Source organism: Crotalus tigris, unplaced genomic scaffold (assembly GCF_016545835.1).
Source record: "Crotalus tigris isolate CLP2741 ecotype Arizona unplaced genomic scaffold, ASM1654583v1 scf7180000024469.1203045, whole genome shotgun sequence".
Taxonomy (NCBI): Eukaryota; Metazoa; Chordata; class Lepidosauria; order Squamata; family Viperidae; genus Crotalus; species Crotalus tigris.
The window spans coordinates 873,309-896,528 of NW_024100640.1; the positions used below are offsets into that span (position 1 = coordinate 873,309).

The window sequence follows — 23,220 nt, forward strand, 5'->3', positions numbered from 1 at the left end:
GGCGTGGCTTTCTCTGCGGTTGCGGTTGCAGCTGTGTGTGGTATGGCGTCCGCCTGCAGACAAAAGGGTTACAGTAGAAGGACTCGCGGATCAAAGGAAAGGAAGCGCATGCGTGCATGTATGCTGCCGGCCTGGCCGCCCTAAACCAGTGCTTCTCAGTCTCGGAAACTCAACCGATATGGACTTCAATTCCCAGAATTCCTTAGCCAGCCATTGGGAGTTGAGGTCCACGCCTTTTAAAGTGGACCCGATTGAACAAGACAACCAATCAGTCTTCAAATAAGTAAAAATTGATTGCTCTCTTCAAGTGGTTATTACAAAGCAGAAACTCTCACGGTTTGGATATGTGATACAAGGAGTTGATAGACTAGGCCAGGGGCAGGCAATGTTGGCTCTTTTATGACTCGTGGACTTCAACTCCCAGAATTCCTGAGCCAGCATGGCTCAGCTTGGAAACCTCTCCCTTTCCCCTCAGCATGGCTGGCTCAGGAATTCTGGGAGTTGAAGTCCACGAGTCATAAAAGAGCCAAGGTTGCCTACCCCTGGACTAGACCAAATGACTATGCTTGAAGGAGCAGAAGATAATGGATAATTTGATGGATGAGATCAGAGTAGTTGTAGGAAGTAAGTAGAGTAACTATAGGAGTAAATTATGGAAGGGAAGACCTGCAATTTATTATTATAATAGAGCAGGGGTAGGCAACCCAAAACACTTAAAGAGCCACTTGGACCCGTTTCCCACCAAAAACAAAACACTGGGAGCCGCGAAACCATTTTGATATCTAAAATGAAGATAACACTGCACATATCCTTTTTTACCTTTATTATAGGTGTGTGTGTGTTTGTGTGTGTGTATGTATGTGTGTGTGTATATATATATATGTATATGTATGTATGTATATATATATATACATACACACACACACACACACACACACACAAAGGTAAAAAAAGGATATATGCAGTGTTATCTTCATTTTAGATGTCAAAAGGGTCTCTCTCTCCCTCTCTATCTGCCCTTGGTCTGCCACTCCTCTTCCCCCGCTCTCTTTCTTTCTCTCTCTCTCTTTCTCTCTCTCTCTCTCTCCCTCTCTCTCTTTCTCTCTCTCTCTCTCTCCCCCCCTCTCCTATCTGCTACTCACCTGACAAGCTTCAGGCTGTTGTCCAACAAGATCAGGGGTAGGCAATCTCGTCTCTTTTATGACTCATGGACTTCAACTCCCAGAATTCCTGAGTCAGCCTAGCTGGGCTAGCTAGCTCTCTCCTGCCCTTCCTGCTTCCTGCAGAGACGCAGCAAAGGGAAGAGCTCCGCCCAGTAAGCTTTTCAGCTCCTCGGAGAACACTGTGAGTGCACTCTCTTTTTTTATACACACACACACACACACACAGACACACACACACACAGAGAGAGAGAGAGAGAGAGAGAGAGAGAGAGAGAGAGAGAGAGAAGCAGGGAAGCGCAATTCCTCTCTCTGTCTCTGTCTCTCTCTGCAAAGGCAGAGGAGGCTGGGAGCCACAGGGGAAGGCTCAAAGAGCCGCATGCGGCTCCGGAGCCGCAGGTTGCCGACCTGTGTAATAGAGCAAGATGAGAAATATTTGACAGTGAAATCTAGCTCCCAAAAGCATATTTGGGTATCCCAGAAGTTCAAATTAGTATGAAGCATATGAGGAGAAGCAAGGCCAAAGGGGCGAAAAAATCGAACACAGGGTTGTATATTTGTTGGTTTATAATTTAGTTTTCTAAAGCTTCCCAACTCAACAAAGTTTAGGTAACTTACAAATTGCCTAGTACATTAGACCAGTACTTTAGACCAGAAAACAGATTATAAGTAATCCTCACCTTAAACCATTCATTTAGCAACTGTTCTTGTGGCCCTGAAAAAAAATGACTTACAACCAGTTCATGCATTTATAGCTGTCACCATGATGGGTGCTTGGCAACTGACATGTATTTACGATGGTTGTGGCATCCCTGGGTCATGTGGTCACCATTTGCAGCCTTCCCAACTAGCTTCTGTCAAGTAAAGTCAATGGAGGAAGCCAGACTCGCTTAACAACTGCAGCAAAAAGGTTGTCAAATTGGACATGAGTCACTTAATGACTTGCTTAGCAATGGAAATTCTGGTCCCAATTAGAGTTGCAAGTCGAGGACCTTCTGTATGCAGTGTAAATTCTCAATTGTTCATGTCTCTTTTTTTTGCTGCTCCTATTTTTGCTTGTCTATTAAAATTGCAATGTTTAAAAACTTTTTATTTTCTAAGTTTTCTAAGTTATCAAGAGGCTCTTAGACAATGAAAAATTGTCTACAGCCACAGTAGCACCCAGAAATACAATACTGGAGAGCACAAAATGAGTTTTCCCACAAGTTGTCATATTTTTGCTTCTGCCAGGAGCTGGTTGTCAAGAAAGCAGTTGTAGAAGAACCTGCAAAATCCACATCTGGTCTGGTTTTCTGCAAAAAACTGAAGCATCTTCTGTTGGCAGGCTGAGATAACAATGGACCTAAACGTCTATCTTTAAGATTTAAGAGCCAGTTTGGTCTAGTGCAGGGGTAGGCAACCTTGGCTCTTTTATGACTCGTGGACTTCAACTCCCAGAATTCCTGAGCCAGCCATGCTGAGGGGAAAGGGAGAGGTTTCCAAGCTGAGCCATGCTGGCTCAGGAATTCTGGGAGTTGAAGTCCACAAGTCATAAAAGAGCCAAGGTTGCCTACCCCTGGTCTAGTGGTTAAGGCACCATGCTAGAAAGCAGGAGAACTTGAGTTCACGTCCTGCCTTAATCATGAAAGCCAGCTAGATGACTGGACCAATCCCTCTCTCTCTCAGCCCAACCCACCTCACAGGGTTGTTGTTGTGAGGAAAATAGGAAGAAAAAGGTGTGTTGGATATGTTTGCCACCTTGAGTTATTTGTGAAAATAATAAAGACAAGATATGAAAGAAAGAAAAGGAAAGAAAGAGAAAGAAAGAAAGAAAAAGAAAGAAAAAAAGAATGAAAAAGAAAGAAGAAAGAAAAAAGAAAGAAAGAATGAAAAAGAAAGAAAGAAGGAAAGAGAAAGAAAGAAAGAAAGAAAGAAAGAAAGAAAAAGAAAGAAAGAAAGAAAGAAAGAAAGAAAGAAAGAAAGAAAGAAAGAAAGAAAAAGAAAATTGGGCCTGCGTTTCTCCCTTGGTCAACCGTGCTCTGCAGTTCCCAGACATGATCAGCAAGTACCCCAAGTCCTCTGTGTTGGAGTTAATATGGGATCTGTGACAGAACTCTTTCGTCAGCTCCTGAAGCTCCTGGCTGAAGTTAGCGTCCCACCACACACACACACACACTCCTTTCTATTGTGCCTTTTCCCAAAGCTTTTGCAAAGTGCCCCTTCTAGGACCCCATCTGCATTCCTATGGCATCAAGGCATGCCAGCTTTCATTTCTCAAACTCTGGGGGACAATTGTAAACCGCAGGAGAACAAAAGCTGGAGGGGGAGGGGGCAAACTGCTGGAAAGCAGCAGCTGCCTAGCTTTAAAAAAAAACCTCAAAGCTTAGGGCCCCTTCGCGTTCTCTGCTCTCCCCCCCCCCCCACTTCCAGAGTTTTTCCAGCCTTTGCTTCAAACTCCCTAATCCACTTGGTGCACAAACTGGAAATGAGCTGAGGTTGAATTACTTCTGGGTGAGAGCAACCAGCACTAATTTAAACAAGTCTCTCTCTCCCCAAACACACACACACACACACACACACACACATTCTCCCCCACCCCTGGTTTTCCATAGCCAAATCTAGAACTTTCTGGAGAGATGATTTAGAAAGCCAAAATTTTTCAGCCTGGAATGTTCTTTCCCTCCCAATATGTCTATACGGAGCAAATTCATTTAGTTTGGTGAGAAAGGGCAGGGTTTGGGGGTTAGGGTCTTGGTAAGAACAAAGCTGGCAAATAAAACAGTCTGAGGATATCATCTTTGTTTCTCATCTGCCAGAAGGAACAAATGTTCCTTTTGCCATGGGGCTCTGTTTTAAACTAAGGATTTCTTCCCAACAGACAAAAATGAAATCTTATTCCAGTTCATAGCCCAGCCCTGTACAAAATTCTGACCTATGTTTTTGTGTGTGTCTCTCTCAATATTTTTGTCAGAGTCTTCTAAACTTTATGGGGAACAAGGTCTCCAGGTGAATTAAGTGAAGCCCCACATATATTAAATGTCCTTTCCATTCTATAAATCCTTCCCAGGTGAGTCAGGAAATGAATTAGTTTGCACAATTACCCCACAACTGTAGTCTTTAGTGTTCTCTTAGTGCACTGATGTTACTAATGAAACATTAGGTATGTCATGAAACATCTGCCACCAAACAGCCAAGCTCAGAGAGCACCAAGGACCTCACAGTTCAGCCCTGAGTTACATATATTCTCTTCTATCGTAAGCCACAAGTTTTGAAATCTTGGTTTGTTAACCAAGTCAACGTACTCTTGACTGTATTGCATCAAGTCAAAAAACATTTCAATGAGTGACATAGCAGCATGCTGTACTGATATTGGTTTCAGAATCAATCTAAATCTAGGTTCCAATCAAAAACTTAAGTTTGGAGAAGGAATATTAGTGCAAAACAACTGTTTTACTCATGTTTTACTTCTTTGGAATTGCTTATTTATTGGCTTCTCTTTTTTCACATAGTACTATCTGCCTTGCTAAGGTTCCTTATATGGTTCCTATACTCTTATAAAGTTCCTTATGAATTCAGGTATTTGCAGAGCAGGTGTAAACATAACTGTTAGTGTCACAGGGCTACGTGGAGTAAATTTATTTTCCAGAGAATTTTTGTTTTCTCCTTTTTTCTTATCCAACACTCAGTCATTAATTGTCACCAAATTCTATGCAACGTCAGGTCAGACAGGATATCACATGCCCTTACAAAAGTATTGGAAGTTTTTAGGTGTCTTTCTGTGATGCTATGTTTTCTCCGGTTTTTGTTTGCCCCATGTTAGAGGTTGCTGGCATTAAAGAACAACTGTTGTTGTTGTTGTTGTTAATTGCAAAGTCGTGTCCGACCCATCGCGACCCCATGGACAATGTTCCTCCAGGTCTTCCTGTCCTCTACCATCTTCTGGAGTCCATTTAAGTTCACACCTACTGCTTTAGTGACTCCATCCAGCCATCTCATTCTACAACTACAGACAAGTAAATAAAATACTACTTTATTTTAGCTTCTGGACTTGGGAAAAGTGTGGTACAGGCATCTCATGATCGAAACAAGGGAAATGAAGCTTTTTTTTAAAAAACTAAAAATGTTACAATCGAACAGGACAAAGACATAGGAAAATCAAATCATTATCCCACTGGATTCATTCAGCAAGTGCATCTTTTTGGCTGAGTTACTCAATATCCTGGTCTAGAGTAAAGTGGACTTTATTACTTGGTGTGAATTCAGCCATAGGGGAGTACAGGGGAAATCCTTGCACTGTCCTGGACTTTAAATTTTGATGTCAAGCTCTTGGCAAACAATTTTAATATAAACCAAGATTTTTTCAGAGTTTTCTTTAACAAGATGTATTGAAAGGGAGAGATTATAGAAATCCCATAGTTTGATCTTGGTGACTGAGGAAGGATTCAAGCCACAGATATTGGAAGAGAAGACAGCAGCCATAATGGTAACCCAACCCTTTTTATGTGTCCCCCTTGTAGATGACCTCATTTAAATCACTCTCCCCAATCTTAGGTAAACTAAATATAATCCTGTTCTCATAGCTAAACCTTTAAATTAAAGAAAATAATGCTTGGCATTTTTGAGAAACCTTTGTTATCACTTGACAAGCACCTTGCTTAGCAACACAAATTCTGGTCCCGATTGTGTTCATAAGTTGAGGACTGCTTGCACAGCCAATATACTCTACAGCTGCATTATCCAGATCAGTGGTGGGATTCAGATATGTGAACAACTGGTTCTCTGTGTGGATGCTGCTTCTGGAAATCCATTCTGGGCCTGGGCAACAAAAAATTAGCTACTGGTTCTGCTGAAGTAGCGCGAACCGGCTGAATCCTACCACTGCTCCAGATGCTTTTGGATTATTAAAACAATAAAGCCCCCAGCTACTACTAGTGAGCAGCTGAATGGGATAAATCGAAGAAGCTGAAAAGTTAAACAAGTGAGCTCTTTTATGTCATACTGCAGATGTTAATAATCTAATACTGATAAGCTGATCTGTCAAAACTTTCAAATGAAAAAGGTAAATTTCTTATAATTTTGTCCTGGGTAGATAACTGTCCCAACTTTCTTGCTAAGGAATTGAAGCCATGGAAAGCAGGGAGAGACCATTTCTACTTTGCAATGCTGGCTTGGGGGGGGGGGGAACCCACATGGAGAATGCCTGCTATGAATGCACCACCTTGAGTTCCAGAAGGGAAGGCCAGATATAAATACATCCAATAAATAAATAACTAATGGATTCCCTCTCCCCCTTTTAAGAACTATTGAACTAAACTCATACTGTCATCAAAATTTGGTGGCAAACCCAAAGTTGAGTCTGCGTTATCAGACGGCCAAATGATGATTAAATCTGAGAATGGTTTTCCGCTTATTAATCAGAACATACAATGCAGCCTTGTGTGTCCTGTAAATGAAGCGGCACCGTTGTGAACCTGAATAATCCCTGGGTGCATAATGAGTGAAAGTAATTTTTTCCCATCTCTAAATGGGGCTGGCTTGCGTGAGGGATATGAAAGGAAGGCGCTTGGAAACCCTTTCAGAACAATGGCCCCAGATGGAAGGAGATGTAATTGGTTTTGAACAGCATGAACATCTGTATAGTGTGTGTCCTATCCCAATGGGCCTCTCTTGGCAGGGGGTGATCCCTTTCTCCTTGTGTGTACAGCAATCAGCCACGTTATGTAAGAACAGCCAGACACTTTGGTTTCATCAGTCATCTGTTTTAAGCACTTGCTTTCCAAAGTCTGAGTTCAACCATCATAAATGCATTCAGGAAAGACACTGGTTTTGACAAGGCAAAAGGTGGAAGATCAAAAGGCCCAGTGAATAAAGCCCATTCTGGGGTGAATTAGCTGGATTTCAAGAGCCACCAAAAGCTTTGTCAAAACTGTATCTCGCTTTACGAACCTAGCCAAGTTTCTGGTTCAGTATTCCATTCTTTTTTTCAACGTAGGTTTCCTTCACACATTCAGAGGCATCGTATTTTCATAGCCTCTCTCATATTGAATCCTCATACCCTGAACTCGTGTCCCCTGATCTTGCTGAGCCTATAATTTTTAATTTGGATATTAAAATGGTTTATTCTATTTGGTAATGAATTGTGTGTGTGTGTGTGTGTGTGTGTGTGTGTGTGTGGTGGCCTAGGAGTTAAGAAGCTGGGCATGTGGACAGGAAGGTTGGCAGTTTGAGACCCAAGCGTCGTGTGATGGGGTGAGCTCCCTCCAACATAGCAGATCGAAAGCATGCAAATGCAAGTAGATAAATAGGTACCACTTTGGTGGGAAGGTAACAGCGTTCTGTGCAGCTTGATGTAGTCATGCCAGCCACATGACCATAGAAGCATCTTTGGATAGCACTGGCTCCCTTGTCTAGGAAACAGATGAACACTGCCCCCTAGAGCTGGGCATGACTTTATCTTTAAGGAATTATAACCTGTGTTCTATTTGGAGAAGACAGAAGAGTAAAGAGGCTAATGATGAAAAATGGGAAATCTTCAAGACTTTCCTTTTGTTTTTTTCAACTACAATTTTATTCCATGACCTTGAACAAATCATGACTTTTAGAGTCACCTAGCCTTGCTGTAGGGCAAGTGTCTTCAAACCTCCCCACAACAATAATCCTGGGAGATCAGCTGAGCTGAGAGTGACTGACTCAAAGCCACCCAGCCATTTTTTCAAGGCAGCACTAGAATTCAGTCTCCTGGCTTCTAGGTCAGCATCTTAATCATTACACCAAAAGTTGATTGGCAAGATTGCTTGAACTCACGTAGGTGAAGCTTACATAATAAGCAGCTAAGCATCTTCCAGTTGTACAGCAATCTTACGAAGTTGTTTACTGTTCCATATTTCATTAAACAGCATAACAGTTTGATTATATAGGTCAGTGGTGGCGAACCTATGGCACGGTGCCAGAGGCGGCACTCGGAGCCCTCTTGTGGGCACATGTGCCGTTGCCCCAGCCTCGCCTCCTCCCGCGACCCCCTCCTCTCCAGCAGCCCCCGAGAGTCGCCCGAGCGTGGCCCACGTGGAGCAGCACAGCGAAGGACATGGCAGTCAGGCAGCGTAGACAAGACTCTGCCCTCACAACCCATTGTGCACAGCTGATGCTGCAGGGCACGGGCAGAGGGCGTGACCGCCATAGCGCTGCTGGCTGCCTGGTGTCAGACCCAGCGTGATACTTCCAAAGTCCGGAATGTTCCAGTTAACCATGTGTTCCAGCCGAGTCCGGTAGCTTCGTGAGCTACATCGCCAACAGCGGCGGCCGAACAGGTCACGTGAACATCCTATGTTGCCAGCACACAACCGGACGGAGGCTACATAGAAATGGAATATGGAGAAGCCGAATGCTGTTAAAACTGTTATGGCTTATGTTGCTGGAACCGTGACTCTGTGAATGATGGGAACTGGGACGCTGGGTCTGACAACACTTGGATACCGGGAGGGGGTATTATAGGAAGAGGTTGAGTGGGACATTAGGAATGAGAATGGCGTGAACGGAACGCATGGACTCAATGTAAGGTTCGAACATAAGTACTAGCTGGATCGGGGCATGGACTCAATGTAAGGTTCGAACATAAGTACTAGCTGGATTGGGGCATAGGTAGGGTGGAGGACTATCATGAGGCAGGTATGGGGGGGGGGACAGGTGGATTCCAGATGACCAATTAACCGGCAATTGGGGTGTGTACTCTGGGTGTGGTGGAGGAATGTATTTAGGGCAATGAATGGAGCTTCGTTCCAGTGCTAACTTAGTTTCAACATAGTGAATAAAGCTTGTTGAATACTGCAACGTTCCTGTTTCCTGGCTTTCGCGAAGCGCGGTTAGGACGTTCTGTTAGTAAGTTAGCACTCACCACAAAGCCATCTAGCTTACAGCATAATGGCGGAGGGGACACAGGGAGTGGAGCCATTGGAGGAGGAGCAGTTAGAAGCTGCTGAGCAGATGGAGGTGTCAGTAGCCGGTGATACAGAGGCTCCTCAGATGGTGGTTCGGCCAAAGGAGAAGCTGCAGGTTCCTGAGGCTATGGAGCATGCAGTGAAACTGCGAACAACCACAGCTTCAGACAGAGAGTGGTGGCTGAGTCCTGCATTGCGGCATCCGGAGGAGCGCGGAGACAGGGGATTGGCGCCGAGTTTGAGCGGATGGAGGGAACGGCGGGTCACTGGAGACGATGAAGATGAGTGGAGCTATTCCACAGCTCTGGGGCAATACACCTTGGACGTTCTTAGAGACCAGTTTGGGGAGTGGGGTTATTCAGTTCCCGCTAGTATCCTTCCCCAGTCTAGGGCTGCCCCAGGAGCGCGTATAACATCCGAGTCATCCCATTTCCAGTTAGCGAGTCCGAAGCTCAAATTACAGCCAAGTAGCCGCTTTCCTTTGCAGAATACGATGGGGAGGCAGGGCACAGCTGAGCGTTCCCAATACCGGCAGGAGGCACGAGGGGCCGGAGTTCCGCCGGTGGATTCATGTAGGCAAGGGGTGGGCCCAGTAGGCTCAGGTGACTTCCAGAAAATATCCCATATGGAGGCCAGATATCAGCTCCTTGGCCACAAGCCATGATGTGGAATCCACCTCCCATTACGCTTACTTTTGACGGCAATCCAGATCGTTTGGCTGTATTCTTAAGCCATGTGCTCAGCCACTTGGATCGTTTTACTACCCTATATCTGTCTAATTGGGCGATGGTGGTTGCAGTGACAGCCAGCCTACAAGGGGAAGCTGCTGCTTGGGCCGCTGACCTGTATAGCGACCATGCCAGAGAGCTGTCGGATATAGGACTATTCTTAGACGCCCTGAAAACGAGATTTGAGGATCCCACCCGACTACAACGGGCGGAAGCACAGTTAGTAGGTCTGCGACAGGGGGGCAGGCCAGTACAAGATTATATACGGGACTTCCAAAAAGTGGCAGGAAGGCTTAGATCGTGGCCAGATCGTTTACTAGTCCATCATTTCCGCATGGGACTAGATATTGACCTACGCAGGGCATGTGTAGTTAGAGGGATCATAGGACGCCTTTCCGAATGGTTCAAGGCGGCGGTAGAGTTAGATGTTGGGCTAAGGGAATTGCCTGGAGCACGTGAAGTACGGTTGCAGCCTCGTAAGGGCCAGGATCAATCCAAGGACAGTACCAATCAGATGCCAAGTAGTAATGCACGTCCTAAAACGGTGTTCCGGTGTTTCCGTTGTAACCGGCCGGGTCACCGTGCGGCGGAGTGCACATTCCCCGAATCAACTAACATACCAACAGGCGTGGGCAGACCTGGTAGTACACCAAAGAAGATGACGGAGAAATCACGAGTCGCCCATCAAGTAGGACAAACAGCTCCAGGTGATATTTCTCCGGCATTGGAAGAATATGAAGAAGAAGGCCCGGTGGAGGATCCGATGGTGAGTGAGCCCATAGTTCCATTCACCATCCCAATAACTTTAACGAGTCCGGTTACCGGGGAGTCAGGGTCATTTCAGGCATTGCTTGATACCGGGTGCACTAGGTGTCTGATTAGTAAGGAGGTGGTCCGGCAGATGAGTATTAGGGTGACCCGGTTAAAGTCTCCGATTTGTTTCGAACAAGTAGATGGCTCCCTCTTGGGGGGAGCTCCGACCAACTGGGTGACGGAGCCTGTGAGGATGGAGATAGGTATTCACTGTGAGGTAATACGGTTTATAGTAGTGCCTTCTATGTCCGAATCCATCATCCTTGGTCTAGCGTGGTTGGATAAATGGACCCCGAACATGTGGTGGGCGGATGGGTCCCGGCATTTAAGGCTTGCAGTAGGTCCCCAGCCACCCCATCCGGGTGAGCATACTGAGGATAGGGCGGTTGAAGACTCGAAATCAGGGCTGGCTGGGAGTGATCCTGGATATCCGGTGGTGTATAGTGATCTGGCAGCAGTTTTTAGCGAGCAAGAATGTAATAGTTTACCACCCCATCGGTCAACGGATTGCGCAATAGAAATTGTTCCTGGTGCGAGGTTGCCGAAACCCAGGATGTATCCAATGACATCTTCGGAGCTACAGGAAATGAGGAAATACATAGATGAAAATTTGGCCAGAGGCTTTATAGAACCAGCACGTTCCCGGATAGCGGCCCCGGTATTATTCCAAGGGAAAAAGGATGGAGGATTAAGGTTATGTGTGGATTTTAGGGGTCTTAACGCTGTATGTATAGAACAGACATATCCCCTGCCATTGATGAAAGACCTCCTTGCTCATCTAGTTGCTGGGAAAATCTTCACGAAATTAGACCTTCGTGAAGCATACTATAGGGTGAGGATTAAGAAAGGGGACAAGTGGAAGACAGCGTTTAATTGCCCGCTGGGCAGCTATCAATTTAAAGTGATTCCTTTCGGGTTGCAAGGGGCCCCAGCTGTATTCATGCAGCTTATTAACGAAGTTTTGCACGAACATCTGTACCGGGGTGTGCTGGTATATCTGGACGATATACTCATCTATTCCCAAACATTGGAGGAGCATGTGAAGTTGGTGCGCACTGTGCTGAAAAAATTGTTAGACGCCCGGCTATATTGTAAGCTATCAAAGTACGAATTTCACAAGGAGCGCATTGAATACCTAGGATTCCGAGTTTCAGCAGCCGGTATAGAGATGGATCCCAGTAAAGTACGAACTGTATTAGAGTGGCAAGCCCCAAAGACCCGCCGTCAATTACAACGGTTCTTGGGGTTTGCTAATTTCTATCGGCAATTTATTCCCTCTTTTGCTGATGTGGCACTCCCATTGACCCAGCTATTGCGTACCAAGCATATTGCAGGGAAACCCCGCCCGGGACAATCCTTGAACTGGACTGTTGCTTGTCAAAGAGCATTCGAGTCCTTAAAGACATTATTCGCTCAAGAACCTGTATTAGTACATCCTGATCCGGGGCGGCTGTTTGTTGTACAGGCCGATGCGAGCGACGTGGCAGTCGGAGCGGTATTATTGCAACGTAATGACCAAGGTACTCTACAACCTTGCGCTTATACCTCCAAGAAGTTCACTGATACAGAAAGACGCTGGGCGGTATGGGAAAAGGAAGCATTTGCCGTGAAATGGGCCCTGTCCACGTGGCGCCATTTGTTGGAGGGCGCATAGCATCCCTTTGAGGTGTGGACAGACCATAAGAATTTAACGGTCCTCCAGACACCGAGGAGATTAGCTCCCAAACATGTTCGTTGGGCGCAATATTTCCAACGATTTAGGTTTCATTTTAAAGTTGTTCCAGGAGGGAAGAATTTCTTAGCGGACGCACTCTCACGTCTGCCACAATACGACAGCAAAAAGGAAGAGGTGATCCAAGCTATCATGCCTTCTGGCAGTGTTGAAGTCATATGAGCAGATGCCTGCGAAAAAACGACAGCATTCGAGGATGAAGTAAAGTCTGCTTTGTTAAATGACTCTTGGTCACTAGCTAATCCTGGATTGTTGACCTACCGAGATGGTTTAGCCTGGCACGGTGATAGACTATACATTCCACAGCAGTTACGGGACCGAGTGTACCACCGGTGCCATGATTCCAAATTAGCAGGCCATTTTGGGTTTTTGAAAACATTACATTTGGCGAGACGGCAGTTCTGGTGGCCGAGTTTGCGGAAGGACATTGAAAGTTATGTGAAAGGTTGTCATATTTGTGCACAGGCGAAGGTAATTCCTAAAAAACCAATGGGATTACTCCAGTCAGTGTCTAATCCAACTCGGCCATGGCAGGACATTGGGATGGACTTTATAGTAGATTTACCAAATGTAAAAGGATATAGTTATATGGACGGTGGTCGATTTATTTTCAAAGCAAGCCCATTTCATACCGTGTAAGGGACTACCATCAGCGAGGAAATTGGCTAAAATGTTCGTACACCAAGTGTTCCGACTGCATGGGGCGCCTCGCCGGATTATTTCGGACCGAGGTGTCCAATTTACAGCTCATTTCTGGCGGCAATTTCTGAAGTTTATTGGTACCACACAAGGGCTGAGTTCTGCATATCACCCTTGTACTAATGGGGCGGCGGAGTGGGCCAATGCGGCTATAGAGAGATATCTCCGATGTTACGTGTCCTACCAACAGTCCAATTGGGTAGATTTGGTACCATTTGCGGAGATTGCGTATAACAATGCGGTACATAAAAGTACTGGCCTAACCCCATTCCAAGTGGTATATGGGCATGATATTACTCCACTACCGGAAAGTAGAAACCGGGAAACCCAGGTCGGTCAACCAAATGAGTGGTTGTCGCGAGTAGGTAAGGTTTGGAGTACAGTACGACACGCTCTGCAGTGGGCAGCTCAGACATCAAAGTATCAGGCAGATAAAGGTCGCAGAATGCCATTTCAATTACGGGTAGGCGACCTGGTATATTTGTCAACCAAGTATATTAAGTTGCAGGTGCCATGCAGAAAATTAGCACCAAAATACATCGGACCATTTCGTATACTCCAGATCCTCAATCCTGTGACGGTGAAGCTCCACTTACCGAAACTACTTGGTAAGATACACCCGGTTTTTCATGTAAGTTTGTTGACACCCATGGGAGGACCGTCCCATGAGACACCCCCAGGACCTGTTACGCCAGGACGATATGAAATACAGGACATAATTGATTCGCGAGTAAGGGGGGGTAGACTCTATTATCTAATATTGTGGAAGGGATACCCTCTGTCCGAAGCCTCTTGGATAGAAAAACACGATATATCCGCTCCTGATCTAATCCGTCAGTATCACAGAGCACTACCACACAAACCAGGGGGTGACTAGAAAGGTTATTGTATGTGAACATTGGCATGATTAATCAATTTCCCATTTCTCACCTTCAGGGGGCCCTGTGGTGAGGGGGGCCAAATGTCAGACCCAGCGTGATACTTACCTTCCAAAGTCCGGAATGTTCCAGTTAACCATGTGTTCCAGCCGAGTCCGGTAGCTTCGTGAGCTACATCGCCAACAGCGGCAGCCGAACAGGTCACGTGAACATCCTATGTTGCCAGCACACAACCGGACGGAGGCTACATAGAAATGGAATATGGAGAAGCCGAATGCTGTTAAAACTGTTATGGCTTATGTTGCTGGAACCGTGATCTGTGAATGATGGGAACTGGGACGCTGGGTCTGACAACACTTGGATACCGGGAGGGGGTATTATAGGAAGAGGTTGAGTAGGACATTAGGAATGAGAATGGCGTGAACGGAACGCATGGATTCAATGTAAGGTTCGAACATAAGTACTAGCTGGATCGGGGCGTGGACTCAATGTAAGGTTCGAACATAAGTACTAGCTGGATCGGGGCGTAGGTAGGGTGGAGGACTATCATGAGGCAGGTATGGGGAGGGGGACAGGTGGATTCCAGATGACCAATTAACCGGCAATTGGGGTGTGTACTCTGGGTGTGGTGGAGGAATGTATTTAGGGCAATGAATGGAGCTTCGTTCCAGTGCTAACTTAGTTTCAACATAGTGAATAAAGCTTGTTGAATACTGCAACGTTCCTGTTTCCTGGCTTTCGCGAAGCGCGGTTAGGACGTTCTGTTACCTGGCGATCTGTGGCGGGCCCTGGAGGCGGTGAGTGGCCCTGTGGGCAGGCGGGGCAGGGGATGGGGGGCGAAGCAGGGGTGGAGCGGGGGTGGGGCCAGTTTTTGGGCACTTGGTCTCTAAAAGGTTTGCCATCACTGATATAGGTCTTGCAACATTTTTGCTTACATGGAGGATAGGGCAATTGTGATGGCTAATTGCAATTTATTCCTTAGATTTATAACCCAAACCTAGGACCTCTTCAATTAACTCCCACAAAAGCAGTCCAAAAGTGCGACTTCTTTATCAGTCCCCCCCCCCCCCGATGTTTTCAAATGAAATTCTCAACAATCCTCATTGGTAGAACCAGTGGTTGGAATTAAGAGCTGATTCCAACTCTGGATAGGATCTCTGTTGCTCTAAATGTTAGCCCAGGGGCCTTCAAACCTGGCAACTTTTAAGACTTGTGGACTTCAACTTCCAGAATTCCTAAGCCAGCCCTGGCTGCTGAGGAATTTTGGGAGTTGAAGTCCACAAGTCTTAAAGTTGCCAAGTTTGAAGACCCTTGTGTTAGCCACATACATTTGCTCTTCTTCTGAATTCCTCAGAGAATCTTTCTTTGCTTGCAAAGGCTCATTTTTACAATGCTTTATGAATTGCTTCTTATTCTTATGTAGTTCCTTTGTCAACAAGAACCTTATTATCCGTATCATATGCAAATGCTGTAATGACTGACCTAAAATCACATCATAGATTTTATAGTTGACGGGTGGATTAAACCAAGATGTCCCTGATCCTCTTTGCCATCTTAACTCCCATACTATGCTTTCTCTTCTAAGGTGGGATTAAATGAAATTATACTTGACTTTGGCCTCGTCCATCAGGACCCTTATTTTCTTAATTAATTGCACAATACACAAGATACTGAGATCAAGAAAAGAAGCACATTCAGATTCCTACCTAAAATGAATCAGATGAATGACACAATGGAAAACAATTTCTGAACCCAGCTAGGAATTTCTTAATTTGAATATCATAGATGGTCACCTGTTCGACCATACAAATGCTTAAAAAGCCTCACAGTTTTCTTATTCACATATGAATAGTAAGGGATGAATGGCTGCTCCTTTAAAAAACAGTTTGAAATTTAATATTTATGACTCTTTTATAGTTTCCTTATTTTTCCTTGGGATTAATTATTCTTTTGCCTTGAAACCCTTCAATCATTTTAAATTGCTCAATTTAAATATTTCTGTTTCAGAAATATTTCTCTCTCAAGAAACGAGAGGAACCAAGCACTACATCTCTGTCCTCATTAAAGAGATAATTTAACAGATTAATGAATAAAAGTTCTAATAAAAATGAAATAAAATAACACAACCATGTGATCAGAATTTGGAGGGGGGCATCTTTAGAATTTCATCCTGCTTGTGGATATTGGAATAGACCTTGTCAGGAACATCCTTTGCACCTCTTCTTGTTCTTATATTTTTATCCTATTTTGATTTTGCTACTTGGATTGTGTGTTGTTTTAATTCTGCAGTTGTTGTTTTTTTGTTGTTGTTTTTTGTAAACTGGTCAGGAGTAATGAGATTATGGCCGGATTAAAACAAAAGGAGTCAACCAATAATTCCGGTTAAGATTCTCATTGCTAGATGCACACCACAGTTTTAAGAACATCAACATTTATTTATAACATGATATAAAAGAAATGAGATATGAACATTTGCCTTTGAACAATAATAAGGGGTTTCTTATACTTACATTAGTTGTGCTCATTGTATAATATATACACAATGAACATAATTACATTTGTACACAGACTTAACTGGAAATTGAATATACCTGCTTCTTGATATATATATACACCCTATTTCAACAGAGGAAAAAGAGCCCAGTCCATCCAGTTCCATTTCTTTTTGTAAAAAAAGGCAAAAAAAAAAAAAAGAGGAGTAAATACTAGCGTTCGTGAGTATGCGGATAGCAGAATGGCAGTAACTGACTTTGCAATCTGACTGGGATGTACTTACAGAACAACAACAAACAAAAAAGGACACATCTTAACTATGCAATGATTTTTTTTTTAAAAAAATGGCACATTTTAAATAGAGGGTGGTGGCATTGATTAATCAAAAAGTGAAAATGAGACATGATCAGCTTTGGAAAGAAACCATGTTTCAGGGTTGACAGCAAAAGAAACCAGTAAGGGGAGGCCCCAAAGGAATCCTTCCAAATTCAAACCCTTTCAGGAGGGGATGGTTCTGACTGTAGACCACCCATAAGAGAAAGAGGAAGAGGAGAACTCTCAGTTGTGTGAATGGAATGAATACAGAGCAGCGATAGCAGGAAGCTGGTGACAGCGGCAAGAACTCTTGAGTTGGTTGAGGGGGTAACGGTGGGGATATTTAAAGCTCTCTTGGAATAAATGTTTTCCACAATGTGATAAAATGATGCTCTATGGACAAAAGCATCGGAACTATGAATTTCATAGATTTCATAAAAGTGACTGTACAGCATCCTTGTCTTTCCACAGGCGTGTTTGGGAAGTCAGCCATGGATGGTCTCAGCAGAAGCCAGCAGGGCTGAAAAAGAAAGAAGTTTCTGTTGACACCCAAGAATCCAGGGGAAGAGGAACAGCATTTTTTTTTGGGGGGGGGGGGAAAATAGGGCAAGTCAGAATGAAACATCTTTAAAATCTCTGATTACCCAGACAGATCAGGGAAAGGAGAGGGATTTTTCCATACTTAGTCAAGGCAAAAACAGACTGAGGGAAGAAGCATCTCCTTTGACAAATACTGTTATAATCAAATATTGACAAACAGTCCTGAATATTATCAAATTATGAGGGCAAATTAGGTGTCATTTAAAGAGAACTGAACTCACTTGGAAGAAAACTATTTCCAGAAAGCCTAGATCAGGGGTAGGCAACCTTGGCTCTTTTATGACTCGTGGACTTCAACTCCCAGAATTCCTGAGCCAGCCATGCTGAGGGGAAAGGGAGAGGTTTCCAAGCTGAGCCATGCTGGCTCAGGAATTCTGGGAGTTGAAGTCCACGAGTCTAAAATTAGCCAAGGTTGAGGAGCCCTGATATAGGGCAGGGGTGGGGAACCTTGGCTCTTTTATGACTCATGGACTTCAACTCCCAGAATTCCTGAGCCAGCCATGCTGAGGGGAAAGGGAGAGGTTTCCAAGCTGAGCCATGCTGGCTCAGGAATTCTGGGAGTTGAAGTCCACGAGTCATAAAGGAGCCAAGGTTGCCTAGGCCCTGGCCAACATGGAAGAAACCCCTATAGGTGATCCTCAACTTATAACCATTTGTAGAGCAACTGTACATAATGGCACTGAAAAAAAGTGTCTTATGACCAGTCCTCGCACTTATGACCTCGCAACCATTGGAGCATCCCTGCAGTCACGTGATCAAAATTCAGGTGCTTGGCAACTGCCATGTGCTTAAGACTATTGCACTATCCTGGGGTCACGTGATCACCATTTGCAACCTTCCCAACCGGCTTCCAATAAGCAAAGTCAATGGGGGGAAGTGGGATTCACTTAACCACCACTCAAGATTCACTTAACAATTGTGATAAAAAAAAGGTTATAAAGTTGGGCACGATTCACTTAACAACCTGCCTTGCTTAGGAACTAAAATTCTGCTTCCAATTATGGTCATAGGTTGAGAACTACTTATTTGGCAGCCTTTCTGGGCACGAGCAGATATGTGGACCGGTTCCCAAAATTTTCAGCCCTGAAGTTCACCGACCCAGAAGCTGCCCAGGTTGGCTGTGACTTAATTGTCCTTTTCCACGGAAGTGGGATTGTTTCAGGAATGCAACAGTGAATCTGGTAATGCAGAACAGGTTTTCCACTGCTTTGTGTCAGACAGCTCAGAAGTGCTTCTCACTGAGCTATTAAACTTTGGCTTACTGTTACCGACTGGAGCTTAGGGCTTTCCTTGGTTGTTCTTTATGATCATTTACCTCAAGTCAACAAAATTAAAAAGAACACCAACAAGGCAAAACTGTGCCGACAATGTGAGATAAGTGGTAGAGTCCTTTCACTGTAGTCAATTAGTTCCTGGATAAGTCTTTGGCATCTCCAATTGAAGCAGGGTTCTTCAAACTTGGCCCTTTTCTGACTTGTGGACTTCAACTCCCAGAATTCCTCAGCCAGGCAGTGCCTGGCTGAGGAATTCTGGGAGTTGAAGTCCACAAGTCAGAAAAGGGCCAAGTTTGAAGAATCCTGAATTAAAGGAACCAATAACAGACAACGACAAAGAACCCTGGGGAGACTTCTTGTAGTATATGAATCTGGGAAACGATTTAATTGAACTATTTTAGATTTCTTTGCCATGCTGACAAAACTTTGGCTAAAATGCCCTGCACCCATCTGACCTCCTTAGGCGGCACTAAGGGCAACTGGAGTACATGCAATCCCCTGGATATGTTTTTGACAGTCTATGGCAGTGCTTCTCAACCTTGAGAATTTTAAGGCATGTGGACTTCAACTCCCAGAATTCCACAGCCAGCATTGCTGGCTGTGGAATTCTAGGAGTTGAAGTCCACATGCCTTAAAATTCTCAAGGTTGAGAAACACTGGTCTATGGATAGGAAACCCAACCTGCTGCTGCGGAGTTTCCCTTTGAAGTCTGTGCTGGCATCTCGAACGAAGGAGAAGAAACCATATCCTCCTGTTGCTCTTGAATTCCACTTTTTTCACTCTCTTCTGAGCTGCTTTCAAGCTTGTGGTTGATGACGGGGGCCTCCTTGTTGGGGCTGCTGGAGCGGGGGCGTGGGGGTGGGGACACAGAAGAACTAGGTTTAGAATTTCCTCTAACCTTTAATTAGGTTAACCGATACTATATACCATTTCAATAAAGTCTGCAGCACAAAATGGGGATTGTGAAGTACACCGGCGTATGCTTTGCAGGACTGAGGGGTGGGGAGAGACGCAAATGAAGAACTCCGCCTTGGCTTTGAACTCTGCCTTTTTACAGGAGAAAGGTTTCAGGAGTTCAAAGAAATTGGTGCAGCTCGTCTCCCACTCCTGAGTATAATCCAAACAGAAGGAAAGGGGAAATAATTTATGTTCAGGAAACACTAGGTCCTACAGTTGGGCCTGGTTGCTGGTTGGATGAGATCCCATGAGGAAATACCTCTATAGGCCAGACTGAGATGTTCAAAAATGTCCCTAAAAAAGGCAGTTCCTAAATCAGGCCATCCCGATGTCAAGAAAGCCATGAACTTGGTCAAGATGCTCTACCCCTCCAAGCCTCCAAATAGGCCAGGGGTGGGGAACCTTGGCTCTTTTATGACTGGTGGACTTCAACTCCCAGAATTCCTGAGCCAGCCATGCTGAGGAAAAGGGAGAGGTTTCCAAGCTGAGCCCTGCTGGCTCAGGAATTCTGGGAGTTGAAGTCCACCCATCTCCGAGTGGCCAAGGTTGAGAAATACAGGCCTAGGCCAGGGCTAGGCAACCTTGGCTCTTTTATGACTTGTGGACTTCAACCCCCAGAATTCCTGAGCCAGCCATGCTGAGTGGAAAGGGAGAGGTTTCCAAGCTGAGTCATGCTGGCTCAGGAATTCTGGGAGTTGAAGTCCACGAGTCATAAAAGAGCCAAGGTTGCCTAGCCTTGAAATAGGCTAATGACCCCAACAGAGCAACAATCAAAACAAACAAACAAAAAACAACAACAACAAAAAAAAAAACAAGCAGGACATCATCCAAATCACAACATTGATCACAAGTGTCCCTCTGCAAAAGAGTAAGCAGCCACCAAGAAAAAGGAACTAAAGTTGCCAAAATGGTAAGAAACATCGTGGACTTTTTTTTTTTTTTAAAGATGTTCTGCAACTTTAATATGACCAATGAGCGAGGATTTGTGGACAGATTAACCTGATTTTTACAGGAGGGAATTTTAACGCAGGGCAGATGGTGAGGGGGCAAGTTCATATGGGAGAGCAAATCCTCTCCAAGATTTTCTTATCTGGTCAGCTTCTCTCTTACGCTCAGCACTACATAGCACAAAAACCATTTCGAAACATTTTTGGATTAGAAAATCTACATTTCTCGCTCTCCTCCCTTCGCATGTGGTCCAGAATGGAATCAACAGGTTCCCAATTTAGCTGAAGCCTTTCTATTTCTTGTGTTAAGTGTAAAAAAAAAAAAAGGGGGGGGACTGGAAAATACTAAAATGAGAGAAAGGTACGTATGTATATATGTACAGGATATCCTGGCTTAAGGACCTGTCGCTTAACAGCTGTTCTAAGCTACAAAGGACTCCCCTCCAGATTATTCCAATAGCCACCTGCTTCCCCCATGGGATTGCATTCTGGGTGTTTGGCCACCAACTTGCATTTATTGCCATATGCAGCATCTTGTGGTCACATGATCACAATTTTTGATGTTTGCCCATTTCTGGAGTTTGCTTCCAGTTTCTGGCAAAAAAACGGCCACTGGATAAAATGGATTTGTTTAATGATCACTGTTTGCTTAACAACTGCGGCGCTCACTTAACAACTGCCAAACAAAAGGTCATAAAATCGGGCATGGTCATGTGGTAACCCGCTCAACAACCACAACTTACAACCATAAATTTTGGGCTCAATTATGGTCATAAGTTGAGGACTACTTGTATGTTTTTATGATTCTGCGTGTAATCAATTTATACAGCCGCTCATCTCATCAATGCGACTCTGGGCAGTACCAACATAAACAGCATAAAGAGCATGGAAAAATACAATGGTCACTGAGAATAAACTAAAAAAAAAAATCCATCTCGACATCTCAAAGGCCTTCTGATCTTTTGAAAATGAATCTCCTATGCAATGCATTTTAGGTCTGCTTGGGATCTGTTTTTGGCCATGATCTAGTTTTTGGCCATGATTCCGAATAGACCTAACCCTAACCCTATATTCATTTTAATTGGCAATCGAATTTTCCCATTTAATTTACTGTGCTCCTTTCCTTAGAAAACCACTAAAAATCTATCCTTACCATTAGTTTTTGGCCAATATTCAAAATAGATCTAACCCTAGCCCTAACCCTAATCTAAGCGAAACCCTAGATCAGACATGTCAAACTTGTGACGTCACATGATGTCGCACAATGTATCGGGACGGTTTTGCCATTGCCGGCAATGGGATGAGCGCGGCTTCCGGATGATGCGTCCGGCCCGCGGGCTGGCAGTTTGACACCCCTGCCGTAGATTCATTTTAACCGTCAATGGTTTTTCCGCCCAGATCATTTACTGTGTGTCAGAATTTAGTCTGTATGAAAAGCTTTAACTGCTCCTTTCCTGAGAAAACCACTAAGAATCTATTTCTACCATTAGTTTTTGGCCATGATTCCAAATAGACCTAACCTTAATCCTAACCCCATATTCATTTTAATTGGCAATGGAATTTTCCCATTTAATTTAATGTGCTCCTTTTCTTAGAAAACGACTAAGAATCTATCCCCACCCCTATCCAGATTTCCCATAAGCAACTACTCAACCTAGCAAAGCAAAAGACCCATTCTGTTCTGATATCTGAGGGTAGATGCTACTGAGGTTTTCACCCAGAGGTGGCTGCCAAGTCAGAATGAGTAGTTTTTCAGAGGCAGTATATACAGGAAATGCACCGTCATCTTCTACATATGCAAAGACTGCAGCCATGTTAGATTATTTGCAGGATTGGCTACAACTACCTAGTATCTGTTTTGCTTTACCTGGCATTACTGTTTCCTGTCTGTTCTTCTGGCTTCTCAGGTGCTTGTTCAGGATTTCTCTCCTCTGGCTCGGAAACATCTGGGAACCGCTGATCTTCATTTTTTGGTAACTGGAACAGTGAAATAAACATTAAAGGGCAAGGGTTAATGGTCCCAAATGGGATGACTAGAAAAGCGTTGTGTTTCAAAACCATAATGACGTTACTATAACCATCTGGCAAAAAGTGATTTTGCTAACTCTTAAGATTAATGCCATTTTTATGAGAATTATAATGATTTAATCTAGCGCAGTGGTTCTCAACCTGTGGGTCGGGACCCCATTTGGGGTTGAACGACCATTTCACGGGGGGTCGCCAAACAACGCAGTCTGCCATTTTTTCCCCCCTTTTCCTTAGCTGTGCTACTCCCTTTTATTCTATTGGCTTTTGAAAGCCAGTAGGAATTGTCCAGGCTGTCTCTGCCCTGCTGAGCCCGCCAAAAGTCCCATTCTGCAAACGGTGCTGCACCAGTTGAGTAGTCCTCGACTTACGACCGGCTGAGTAGTCCTCGACTTACGACCGATTGGGAGTCGTGGCATTAAAAAGGTTGAGAACCACTGATCTAGCGAATGCTGGAGAATTCAGAGTAAGAAAAGAAAAAATGATATGAAGGGTATTTAAAAATATCATCATTCTTGTATTTCAGTGCATCCTTGTTAATTAATTTGTATCCTGTCTTTATTATTTTTATAAATAACTCAAGGTAGTGAATGTATCCAGCACACTTGCCCACAGCAACAACCCTGGCGGATGTCTTGGGCTGAGAGGGAGAAACTGGCCCAAAGTTATCTAGCTGGCTTTCTTGC

The 23,220-nt window shown here is 44.4% G+C and overlaps 1 protein-coding gene across 21 annotated transcripts in view; it reads right to left on the reverse strand.

Annotated features, from left to right (window-relative positions):
- Positions 1–16,337: 16,337 nt before the first annotated feature.
- PLEKHA5 (pleckstrin homology domain containing A5) overlaps positions 16,338–23,220 on the reverse strand; it is a 210,271-nt gene continuing 203,388 nt past the window's right edge. For 20 of the 21 annotated variants that reach the window (XM_039332909.1, XM_039332907.1, XM_039332908.1 and 17 more), the window contains 3 exons: positions 22,377–22,486; positions 19,287–19,444; positions 16,338–17,251 (listed from right to left, as the gene is read on the reverse strand). In XM_039332909.1, coding sequence (XP_039188843.1) covers positions 17,217–17,251; positions 19,287–19,444; positions 22,377–22,486 — 303 coding nt within the window. In that variant the 3' untranslated portion in view covers positions 16,338–17,216. The remainder of the gene's footprint in view (positions 17,252–19,286; positions 19,445–22,376; positions 22,487–23,220) is intronic. The other variant, XM_039332904.1, reaches the window with a different exon arrangement.